Source organism: Malurus melanocephalus, unplaced genomic scaffold, assembly GCF_030028575.1.
Source record: "Malurus melanocephalus ecotype Western Australia unplaced genomic scaffold, MMel_1.1 scaffold_282, whole genome shotgun sequence".
Lineage (NCBI taxonomy): Eukaryota > Metazoa > Chordata > Aves > Passeriformes > Maluridae > Malurus > Malurus melanocephalus.
In genome coordinates this window covers 63,246-74,721 of record NW_026623514.1, presented here as the reverse complement: position 1 = coordinate 74,721, position 11,476 = coordinate 63,246, and the positions used below count along the sequence as shown (strand labels likewise).

The window sequence follows — 11,476 nt, the reverse complement described above, 5'->3', positions numbered from 1 at the left end:
GCWTTGACCACCCACATTCCTGCAGGGGATATTTGTGCAGCTTTGTGAGGGAAGAGCTGTTTGCATCAAGCGTGGTGAGTGAACGCAGAGGCTGCAACTTCTGGCTCCCCTCACCCTGTACCCCTCTCTTATGGGGACCCCCAGAACACACCCTGGATGAGGGATAGGAGTTAGAGGGTCCTGGTCAGAGGCATAGAGAGGAATCATARAATCATCACAGAATCATGGAATGKTTTGGSTTGGAAAKAATCCTRARGATCTTTTAGTTCCATCCCCYTTCCATGGGCAGGGACACCTYCCACTAGACTGGGTTGCTCMAAATTCCRYCCAGCCTGGCCTTGGACACTTCAGGGATGGGGCAGYCACAGCCYYYCTGTGCAAGAGGARCTGGRGGACAGYTCAGTGYTTCCCCAGAGCCCTCCTCCAGCTCTGTGGGGACAGCAGGACAGTGGAGTCTCTAGTCAGGGCACAAGGGGAGCCACCGTGGGAGTGTCACTGTCTCTGCAGTGTCACCTGCGCTGTTTTGCCTTTATCCCCCTGCGGCAGTGACTGCAGAGTAATTAAGGAAAAGTGAAGCTCTGTGGATTGATTAAAAGTCAGGAGCTCCCTCTGAAGTGCAGAGCTCGTGTCCCATTTCAGCACCAGCATGTCTGACGTGTCGGAGCCTTGCTGAGATGCAGGCACACGGTGCCAGGTGCTGGGGACTGGGGTAGGTGCCTCCATCCCTGTCTCCTGCCAGCAGCTTTCCCCTCGGGAAATATTATAATTTCATAATTAATCAGCCTCTCATAGCTGAAGGCCTTTGCCGTGCAGGGTGGWTGCTGAGGTTTCCATCGCCAGACAATAAAACGCCATCACTCTGCTTGGAATAAGGGATGGGCAGAGGGAAGTTGCTGTAAATTGGAAGGATTTTTGTTGTTTGGGGAACAGTGTAGCATTGAGCAGGATAATAAAATGTTTTGCTAATCATAACAGCCTTGAGGCGATAAACCAGCAGTCTGTTTGTGCTGTGMAGTGTCTGTGGATTCTCTGCTGATGCGATTTAGAGCCTGTTGGAGCCGGCTGGCACACAGTGCCCATATCCCTGGCTGTCTRGGATGCAGGGCAGGGATGCTCKGCTGGAATGTGTGGARTGGCTCAGGGCTCCCACCTCAGAGGCTTTTCCGAGCCGGAAAGTTTGGAGCTGGCACATGCTGCCTTAATCCTCGGGACAGCAGGTTCTGTTGGTTTTATTCAGCAGTGAGAATAAATTCCCCTTTGTCCCCTGAGCCCATTGGGTGCTAAGATGCAGCTGGAGCACCCTTTGTGTGGTTTGGGTGCTGAGGTGGCTGCTTGAACACTCATCCCTGAACTCTTTTGACTGTTAGCTTTCCCTGGGTTGATGGCARCGGTGCAAGTGTAAACCACAGGGCTGTCAGTGCTGTTTGGGATTTTCCAAGGGACACAGAACTCCAAAATGCTCCAAACCCCAGGTGTTTTTGCTGGCATTGGTTTGTGTTTTCACTGGGATCAGCCTCTATTCCGATGGATTCCCTGGGTTCATGACCTGCAGTGCAGCTTCAGTTTTAGTCACCAAACTCGCCCAGCTTTCGGTAGTGCCACTCTCRCCATGTGGTGGCTGACAGCAGCTCCATTTTTGTTGTGGGGKTTTTTTTTTGAGTGTGAGGGKTTTTTTTGAATCTTCGTTTTCACATCTTCTCTCAGAGGCTCCTGCAGCACAGAGYCCCTGTCCCACCCTTTTGGGGGGATGGGTTGGACCCTGCCCCTGCTGTCCTGTGGGATTGATCCCGATCCATGCAGCGCTGGGGTGGAGGAGCAGGAGCACGAGCTGGGGGTTGTGCAACAAGGCTGACGCTGCACTCGGTGACCACAGCCCCTCCTGCGGTGCCTCTGTGGGCTCCTGGTGGAGACTGGGGCCTGCCCCATGCCCCACGCTCACCACATCCCTGCTAAGAGAGGTACCTGGGCATCACCAGGTATTTTGGAACGTGCCATACAAGTTGCCATACAAGCAGGAGCATCCAGGAGAAGCAGAATGCGTCAGGGGCAGCAGTGCCAGCGTTGGACTGAGCTCAGRTTGGGATGAAGCAGTGGCCCCTCARGCAAGCTGTGYTGATTTTTGTAAATGAGCTGGAGACTATCAATTCRGTAATTAAACATTGCTGATTTGTAAAGATGTCAGTTGGGACATTTCTTGCTGACCACAGTTCCTGTTGCTGCTCCACCACAAGGGCGCCTGCAGATCCTCATCCTTTTGTTAAGCACCAACAAATTGAGCTCAAATTTTCCAGGCCACACCTACGTCTTTTGGGGAAGCTGCATTTAATGACAATCATTTCTGGGAATGGTTTGAAGAAAAATGCAGCTTTTGATCATATGGGGTTTCTCGCGGGAACTGGTTTGGTGGTTGKTTGTAACACTTTAACAAATGGTGTTTCCTCACTGCTGAGGATGCAGGGCTGCTCCGGGGGTGGTTTTCACCCGTTCCCAGTGCAGGTGCCGAGCTTAGGGGTTTCACTYGGGGGTTTTGGTCAGGGTTTCGGTTGGAGCTGTTGTTGGAGCCCAGCTGGCGGTGACGCCCTGCACAGCATCAGGAAGGAAGTCACAAACAAGCGCATGTCCGTGTGTCTGTCCGTGTGTGTGTGTGCACGGCAGGAGCTGGAGCCATTTCCGGAGCGGGTGGGCTGTTAAACCACCTCTGTCCCTGCACCTCTGCGCTTGTGGCACTGCAGGAGCACATCCAGGGGTGCAGCTGCTCCTCTGTGGACCTGCAGCCTGGTCTGGAGCTGGAATCTTGCATGGAGGCCAGGCTGAGCAGGAAGCCTCTCAGGGAAGTGCCTGCACTGCAGATAAACCCTCGCRGAGTTCGTGCTGGGTGGAGTTTCCCTCTGGTTTCTCCTTAGCAGTGAGGTGGAGGGGACAGTGACACTCTAGGAGGAGAGGTGACTCGGATGGCTGGAACAGCCATTAGTGGAAAAGCTTTTCCTGAAGGAGCAGCTGCCTTGCTGCTTCACTCTTGCCCTGGTCTGTCTCGGCTCTGTCAACAGTCCTGGTGTCTCAGGGCAGGTGTGCCCAGTCTGTGAGCTGGACCCACCAGCTCCACCTTTCCCTGGGGCTCGGAGGAGGCTGTGGGTAGGAGGGGAAGGTGCTGAGGAGGAGGAGAGCAGATGAGTGTGCTGAGTAAACAAATCAAYACTGGCTTCTCTTCCCCATCAGGTGTTGTGGTGGCCGCGGGTTCAGCATGAAGCTCCACTAGCAGCACAATGACCTTACGGGGGGAAGGTAAGAGCGAGCAGCTGGATGTGACRGAGCACTTGGTTCCCCTGGGATGCTGGGTGGATGTGGCACATCTGTCTGATGATGTTCAACATCTGTCCACACCGCCGCTGGTGCCCCCTTAATCCTTTAAGCTTTCACAAGCTGGCAGGACACAGTGTAAGCCGTGTTCATGCTCAAGCCCTGTCTGCATGGGATGATGACCTTACCTCGCTGCCTGTAGGACCTTTTGTCGCTCTGCTGTCACTTCTCCACTGGTTCCCACTCTCACCCAACCTCTGGGTGCCAGCCTTGCCCTGATGGTGGCCAGGGTCACATCCCTGAGCTKCACTCAAAAGCTTTAGGTGACAGCTGTCACTCTGATTGCTGCCCCCATGTCACCATTCCCTGCCATGATGTGCCACAGTAATCCCTGGTTGCTCCCTGATTCCTGCTGCAGTGGGAAGCTCTCAGAGCCAGCTTGGGCATCTGAAGGGCTGTTGTCTCTGGAAGTGCCCTCTCTGCTCAGACAGCCCTGCACCTAATKACACCATGATTCCAGCACAGTGTCTGCTGGGGAGGAAATGACCCATCCCTCTTCTCTCACAGACTAATGAGCCCCATAAACTTTAGGAAATTCTCAGTGGACAATTGCACGAAAGAGCTGAGAACCAGCTGGGCCATTTGCGGTTGCCCCTGCAGACACACTCTGGATGTTGTTCAGCCCTCCCAGCACACTGGGGTGATCCCAGGCTGATCCCAATGCAGAGATTTGTCTCATTCCAGTCCTCCAGAGTCTCTCTGTGTGGGAGCAGAGCCAGAGTCCAGAGCTCAGCAGTGGAGAGGAGCCGTGCTCCTGCGGGCACCTGCCTTTCCCAATCCCCACATGGAATGAGAGCTTCCCCTGCTGTGGCATTGGGTGGGAGCAGTGGGGCTGTGTCACTGCTGGACAGGCAGGATATGGCCCAGGGACACACCAGAATCYCAGGATCATTCAGGTTGGGRAAGCTCTCCAAGGTCACYGAGTCCAACCTGTGACCCATCCCCACTGTGTCACCCAGCCCAGARCACTGAGTGTCAYMTCCAGGYRTTCCCTGGACACCTCCAGGGATGGGGACTCCAAACCTCCCTGAGCAGCCCTTTCCAGTGCCTGACCACCCTTTCCATRAAGAAATCSCTCCTGATGTCTGACCTGACCTCCCCTGGCACAGCTGGCAGCCCCAGCCACCCTCCCATCACACACAACATGAGAGTCCCTTTGTTCCCTCGGCAGCTCAGCCAGAGCTGCTGGAGCATCTCGGTGGGAACTGCTCCCTGTCAGCTGGTTCTCCTGGAGAACAGAGCACTTCTGTGCTCCAGCCTCCTTTCACGCTGCAGCTTTTGCTGCTAATTAGCCTGTCTTGGTCTGCATCGCCCTGATTATTCCAGTTGGCCCTAAATCCTCCTGCCTGCTCCTCTGCCATCCATTGAAAYGGCTCTTGTGGCATTTGCAATTATTTCGGGGTGAACATTTGAATACATTTACATGACTGAAACAGATGAGGAGAGCAGGAAGGAGCAGCACTTGTCTTGTTAATGGCTCTGACTCTGCTTGGTGCTGCAGAAATGCCAGAGCTGTTTTGTGTCCCTGTGATCCACATCCCAACAAATCCACCCACTTTATCTCATACCCGGGGATGTAGTTGAGGTTGTTTTGCTTAGGTATGTTACCAAGCAGCCGGTCAGGGTGGACCGGGGAGTAAAGAGTCACAAAAATAGTTGTGGTGGTGATGTTGCTGTGTCTGCTGGGCTGGGGAAGGGTGTCTCTGGGCTGGCACAGAGGCACTGCCCGGGCAGGAGTGGATAAAAGCCGATGGGAGCAGTCTGGGATGATGGAGCAGGATGTCAGGGGCTGGAATTGGGGAGCAGAGYGAGTCCCTGAGTGCCTGGCAAGGAGCAGGGAAGCTGCCCGGCTCSTGTCTCTCTCCTGCTTGCTCCCTGCTCCGCATGGGCTGCTGCACAAAGTGTTCCTTCGTGGAGAGGAGAAAACGCTTTTCTGGAGCTGTTCTTTGGCCTGTCAGCAAAGCAGAATCCATGGACGRCCCGTTCCTTCCACTTCATTCAGCTCCTGCCCCAGCCACATAATCACAAAGAACTGGAAATCCCGGGGTGAGCCCAGGGGAGGATTGCAAAACCTGCGCTCGCAACTGGGGCGGACGGGGGGAGGGGGCGGGAAGCGGTGCCAGCATTCCCGGGAGTCCCTCCGGGCACTCAGCGGAGCTGGGCACTCACAGAGGCTGCAGCCTTCCTGCTGGGTGTCCTGCCGAGTCCTGGAAAACCCCAAAAAGTCTGGGTGCCAGATGAAGTTTCACGGATTTCTCCGTCAGGTCAGTCTCCGAGGCAGGGCAGGGTGGTGAACACTGTGTGTGGCTGTTCGCTCTCAGACTGTTGWATTTCTCAGTGTTCCGTTCTAACGGCTTCTCCTGACTCAGACACTTGAAGCTGGTGTGARAGGGTTTTGTTTTTCTCTTATTTCAGCTTCCTCCTCCCCTGTGACCACAGGGTCAAACTAAAGAAAATATAGGGAGGGTGCAGGTGGCTGAGAGATGGGTAGTGCTGGAGGGCTGGCTTGGGTTTGGGAGGAATAACCTCAGCGAGGATCTGGGCTTCATCTGGGATGGAATGGGCTCTCTGTAAAGATTTTGTTTTAAGGACTCCCTGGGTATACAGGGCCCCTCCTCTCCAAAACGTTCCTGGAGCTTTGCTCCAGCTGCAAACCTGTGTTTCTGGGAACACAAACAGTGCAGGAATTATCTCTTTGGGCGTGCACCGAGGCAGATTTTAATTACCTGCTGGGCGTAAGGCACCAAGCCTGGGAGGTGCTGATAAGTGAAGGAGGTGATGAAATCCTGCGATGGTGTCAGCATCCCACCGGAGCAGGGCTGCTCTGACTGCGCTGTTCTCTTGCAGATGCCCGTGGCGTTGGACACTCRCTAGCTGAGAGCTGAAGCCCGCAGCCTGTGCCCAGGAGAGCAGGATGCGGGTCACCACGCGCCGGGTGCTGCTGCTGGTGGGCTCGCTGGTGGCCCTGATGGTGACCCTGCACCTCGGGCAGCAGGTCCTGGAGTGCCARCAGGTCCTGAGCGAGAGGAGGCACAGGCTGATGAGGCCAGAAAACGAGGAGCTGGTGATGGTGGACGCCAACCACGTGGAGTACCGGTACAGCAAGGACATGCCCCTGATCTTCATCGGCGGCGTCCCCCGCAGCGGCACCACGCTGATGAGGGCCATGCTGGACGCCCACCCTGAGGTGCGCTGCGGGGAGGAGACCCGCATCATCCCCCGCGTGCTGGCCATGCGCCAGGCCTGGTCCAAGTCCGGCCGCGAGAAGATGCGCCTGGACGAGGCGGGGGTGACGGACCAGGTGCTGGAYGCGGCCATGCAGGCTTTCATCCTGGAGGTGATCGCCAAGCACGGCGAGCCCGCCAGGTACCTGTGCAACAAGGACCCCTTCACGCTCAAATCCTCCGTGTACCTGTCCCGGCTGTTCCCCAACTCCAAGTTCCTGCTGATGGTGCGCGACGGGCGCGCCTCGGTGCACTCCATGATCACGCGGAAGGTGACCATCGCCGGCTTCGACCTCAACAGCTACCGGGACTGCCTGACCAAGTGGAACAAGGCCATCGAGGTGATGTACTCGCAGTGCCTGGAGATCGGCCGCGCCCGCTGCCTGCCTGTCTACTACGAGCAGCTGGTGCTGCACCCCGAGCAGTCCATGCACAACATCATGAGGTTTTTGGACATCTCCTGGAGCGACACGGTGCTGCAYCACGAGGAGCTCATCGGGAAGCCCGGCGGGGTGTCCCTTTCCAAGTGAGTCTCGGCTCCTTCCTCGGCTTTTCAAGGAGCATTTTTGTCAGGGCTAAAACTGAGGGCAGAACTGCATTGCTGGTGTTTGCGTGTGATTTTGGGGCAGGAGGGATGGCACATTGTACTGCAGCAGGGTTTGTGATTTTGAGTAGGGCATGGCTTTAATGCTCCCAATCTGTTGTAYTCCACGGAACAGCTTGTCAAGCAAGGATTTCATGAGCAGGTGACTGTTTAATCTCTCTTGACACTGCAGAAATTATTTCAGTCTCTAATTTGCAAAGAACTGCTTGCTCTGAAACGTGAGCTCTTTAATGCCTCTTTCTCCACCCGTCCTCAGATACCTCTTCAGTGTGATTAGTCTCGCTGCTAATGATGATAAGCATCAGTTCTTGCCAGGTCTGGGGCTGGTATTGCAGAATAAAAGCAATACCTGCCTCACTGGAGGCACACCCAGCACTCCCTCCTGTCTTCCCCATGTGCAGGGGGGTGTTTACCTTCTCCYGCTTTCTTTTCCTCTTGTAATGCTTTTTATTTTCTAAATGGGGGCTTAAGTCAGGCTTAGAAAAATTTAATCAGCCATGTAAGGGAATTATCCAAGTCTCCTCAGTATCAGTTGCTGGTGCCCCGGTGGTGAGGGCRCAGGAGCCATGGATGATGTGCAGCTGCTCCGGTTTTCCGGGATGCCCTGGGAATGCAGCCGGCTCTGCTTCCCTGTTTGCTCAGAGTAAATTGGTCCAGGTTGCTTAGATCAGGTTTTGAATATTCAAAGGGGTCACGGGGTGCATCTGTTCTACAGCCCACACATCTTAYATTGTTTTCCTGCAATAAGCAGAAGTGTCCTGGTGAAACCCCCTATCCCAGWGCAGGATGGAAAAGAGGAAGCAGCCTCAAGTTGTGCCAGAAGAGGTTTGTTTAGGTTGGATATTAGGGAAAATTCCTTCCCTGAAAGGGTGATCAGGCAGGAACAGGACAGTGGTAGAGTCACCATCCCTGAAGGGATTTAAAAGCTGTGTGGATGTGGCACTTGRGGACACGGGGCAGTGGTGGCCTTAGCAGTGCTGGGAAAATGGTTGKACTCACTGGTCTTAGAAGCCTTTTCCAACCTTAATATTCCATAATTCTAAGCAGGAGGACCCAGCCTCTGTTTGTGTGAGCCCTGTGTGAAATCCAACCATTGTATCTTTTGTTTTTTCCCTTTATTTCCCGCAGGATCGAAAGATCGACAGACCAGGTGATCAAACCGGTGAACATGGAGGCTTTGTCCAAATGGATCGGGCACATCCCGGGGGATGTGCTGCAGGACATGGCCCACATCGCCCCGATGCTCGCCAGGCTCGGCTACGACCCCTACGCCAACCCCCCCAACTACGGCCACCCTGACCCCCTGGTTGTCAACAACACACACAGAGTGAGTGGCACTGCCACGGCGGGGACGGGCCAGGGGCTCCTGAAYGGGATCAGGAGAGAGCAGGGGGGAAACACCCACACAGGGAAAACAGAATCACAGAATTACAGAGTTTGGGTTGGAAAAGCCCTCCCAGGACCATTGAGTCCACGCTGTGCCCGATCCCCACCGTATCACCCAGCCCAGAGCACCAAGTGCCATGTGTTCCTTGGACACCTCCAGGGATGGGGACTCCAAAYCACCCTGGGCAGCCCCTCCCAGTGCCTGGCCACCCTTTCCATGAGGAAATTCCTCCTGATGTCCACCCTGAGCCTCCCCTGACCCTCCCCTGAGGCCGTTCCCTCTCATCCTGTCCCTGTTCCCTGGGAGCAGAGCCCAACAACCCCTGGCTGTCCCCTCCTGTCAGGGAGTTGTGCAGAGCCACAAGGTGTCCCCTGAACCTCCTTTTCTCCAGGCTGAGCCCCTTTCTCAGCTCCCTCAGTGCTCCTGATGCTCCAGACCCTTCCCCAGCTCCATTCCCTTCCCTGGATATCCTCCATTCCTCCATTTTTGGAGAGAGAGTCCCTGAGCTGGACACAGTGCAGCCGTTTCCCTGGGAAGGCTGGGAACGGCCGGCAGCAGTGACCCAGAGGTGATTCCAGCCCCACTCCTGAGCCACTGCCCCATGGGGTCACTTCAGCTTCTCTTTCCCACAGGTTTTAAAAGGGGATTATAAAACACCGGCCAATCTCAAAGGTCACCTGCAGGTAAGAGTCGGGGTTTGGGTTACTCTGGTGGTGCCGGGAATGTCCCTGTTCCCTCCCCTGAGGAATGCTGGCAGTGGCTCAGAGCTGACCCTTCACTTCTGGGGCTCTTCCAGGTGACTCAGAACACGTCATCTTCTCACTAAGAAAATTAATGATTTCCAGGTAAGGCCCCATTTACTTAATTTTGGGATTTAATCAAATCTGCCTGCGTTGTTCCAGGACTRGCACTCGGTTTGTGCCATTTCTGTGGAGTCCAGGGGGCTCCAGGCACTCTCAGATCTTCCCAACAATGCTGCTGTGTGGGACCATTTGTCAGGAATTCYTTTCCTGAGCTCTGGGAACGGGATTAAAGCTGCAAAATGARACTCAGCCGCTCGGGGAGGGTTATTGCAGCCTGGAATGCGTGGATGAGCTGAGCTGYTCCCCAGCTGCCTCCAAGGACGTGCCGTGGACCTGAGGAAGGGGACAGAAAACAAAGGAAAGCATGACAGAAAACAAAGCTGCTGCCTTGGGCTTCGGCTCCAGAGACAATTGTTGATGTGTTGGATGTTCCTCCTGCGTGCCAAAGCATGAAATGTCATTCTGGGTGCTAAAACTGATCCTTTAAGAGCAAGGTTGGGCTAGGAAAAAGATCAGAAGCGCTGAGGGAAGATCAGGGATTGTGTGTCCACTGTCCTGGGCTGGGAATTGGTTCCTTTCCAGACATCTTTTGTGTTGCAGGGGCCTTAAACCCTCAGTCAGGCATCACTGTGTGGGTCTGAGGGGATGCTGCTCCTGAGGGGATCCTGTGGGGATCCTGATCCTGAGGGGATCGGGATCCTGAAGGGATCCTGATCCTGTGGGGATCCTGATCCTGTGGGGATCCTGAGGGGATCCTGCTCCTGTGGGGATCCTGATCCTGTGGGAGTCCTGCTCCTGTGGGGATCCCATTTCTGAGGGGATCTTGTTCCTGAAGGGATCCTAATCCTGAGGACATCCTGTTCCTGAGGGGATCCTGCTCTTGCGGGGATCCTGCTCCTGTGGGGATCCTGCCCTGAGGGGATCCTGATTCTGTGGGGATCTTGTTCCCGAGAGGATCCTGTTCCCAAGGGGATCCTGCTCCTGTGGGGATCCTGTTGCTGAGGGGATCCTATGGGGATCCTGCTCCTGAGGGGATCTTGTTCCCAAGGAGATCCTGCACCTGAGGAGATCCTGTTGCCGAGGGGATCCTGATCCTGTGGGGATCTTGAGGGGATCCTGCCCCTGAGGAGATCCTGTTCCAAGGGGATCCTGCCCCTGAGGAGATCCTGTTCCCAAGGGGATCCTGTACCCAAGGTGATCCTGTTCCCAAAGGGATCCTGTACCCAAGGGGATCCTCTTCACAAAGGGATCCTGCCCATGAGGGGATCCTGATTCTGTGGGGATCCTGTTGCTGAGGAGATCCTGCTCCTGAGAGGATCCTGTTCCCGAAGGGATCCTGTTCCTGAGGGGACCCTGCTGCTGAGGAGATCCTGTTCCCAAGGGGATCCTGTTCCCAAGGGGATCCTACTCCCAAGGGGATCCTGCCCATGAGGGGATCCTGCCCCTGAGGGGATCCTGTTCCTGAGGGAATCCTGTTGCTGAGGGGATCCTGCTCCTGAGGGGATCCTGTTCCCAAGGGGATCCTGCCCATGAGGGAATCCTGCCCCTGAGGCTCTGTGCTCCTCTCTTCCAGAACGCTGCCGATGGCCTGTCGTTGTCCGAGAAGGAAGAGCGTGCCGTGGGCCCCGTGGAAATCGGTTCTCCAAGCATATTGCTTGCTCCTACTGTTGCCAAATGACTGCGCTCCAGGAATGTATTTGCATTTATTTGCAAAGGCCAAACGTGCTCCACGGCGGGAACGTCGCCGGCCTCTCCCAGCGCTCCGTGGGGAAATCAGCTGTGGAAATCCGGACTCAGGGGAGGGCTGGAGGACTCCTTACATCGCCTTTGTGTCTCTCACGATCTGTTCCCCGTTCCCGGGGTCGGGAGCAGCCCATCCATCCCTGCTGTACTCCTGGGATCGGGAAGAGCCACCCTGGTCCTGCTGTTCCCAATTCCCAGGGTCAGGAACGACCCCCCTGGCCCTGCAGAGCCTTTGTGGTGCGTGTGCCCCCTCCCTCCCCTCACCCCAACCCTGCAGAGGCTATTGCAGAGTTAATATATGCCCCTCTCCCTACCCTCGGTGTCGGACACCATTAAAGTGTTGATTTGATATTTAATA

General features: G+C 55.5%; 1 protein-coding gene across 3 annotated transcripts; it reads left to right on the top strand.

Annotated features, from left to right (window-relative positions):
• TPST2 (tyrosylprotein sulfotransferase 2) lies at window positions 1–11,461 on the top strand. 3 transcript variants are annotated; one of them, XM_057376588.1, is made up of 7 exons: window positions 1–74; window positions 3,217–3,282; window positions 6,205–7,107; window positions 8,314–8,512; window positions 9,205–9,255; window positions 9,369–9,417; window positions 10,949–11,461. In XM_057376588.1, the coding sequence occupies exons 3-6, from the start codon at window positions 6,272–6,274 to the stop codon at window positions 9,396–9,398; spliced, it is 1,116 nt and encodes a 371-aa protein (XP_057232571.1). In that variant the 5' UTR covers window positions 1–74; window positions 3,217–3,282; window positions 6,205–6,271; the 3' UTR covers window positions 9,399–9,417; window positions 10,949–11,461. The 3 variants fall into 3 exon arrangements, with proteins under 3 accessions (XP_057232571.1, XP_057232573.1, XP_057232572.1); XM_057376590.1 differs by lacking the exons at window positions 1–74; window positions 3,217–3,282 and adding an exon at window positions 5,147–5,403; XM_057376589.1 differs by lacking the exons at window positions 1–74; window positions 3,217–3,282 and adding an exon at window positions 5,471–5,621.
• Window positions 11,462–11,476: the final 15 nt, after the last annotated feature.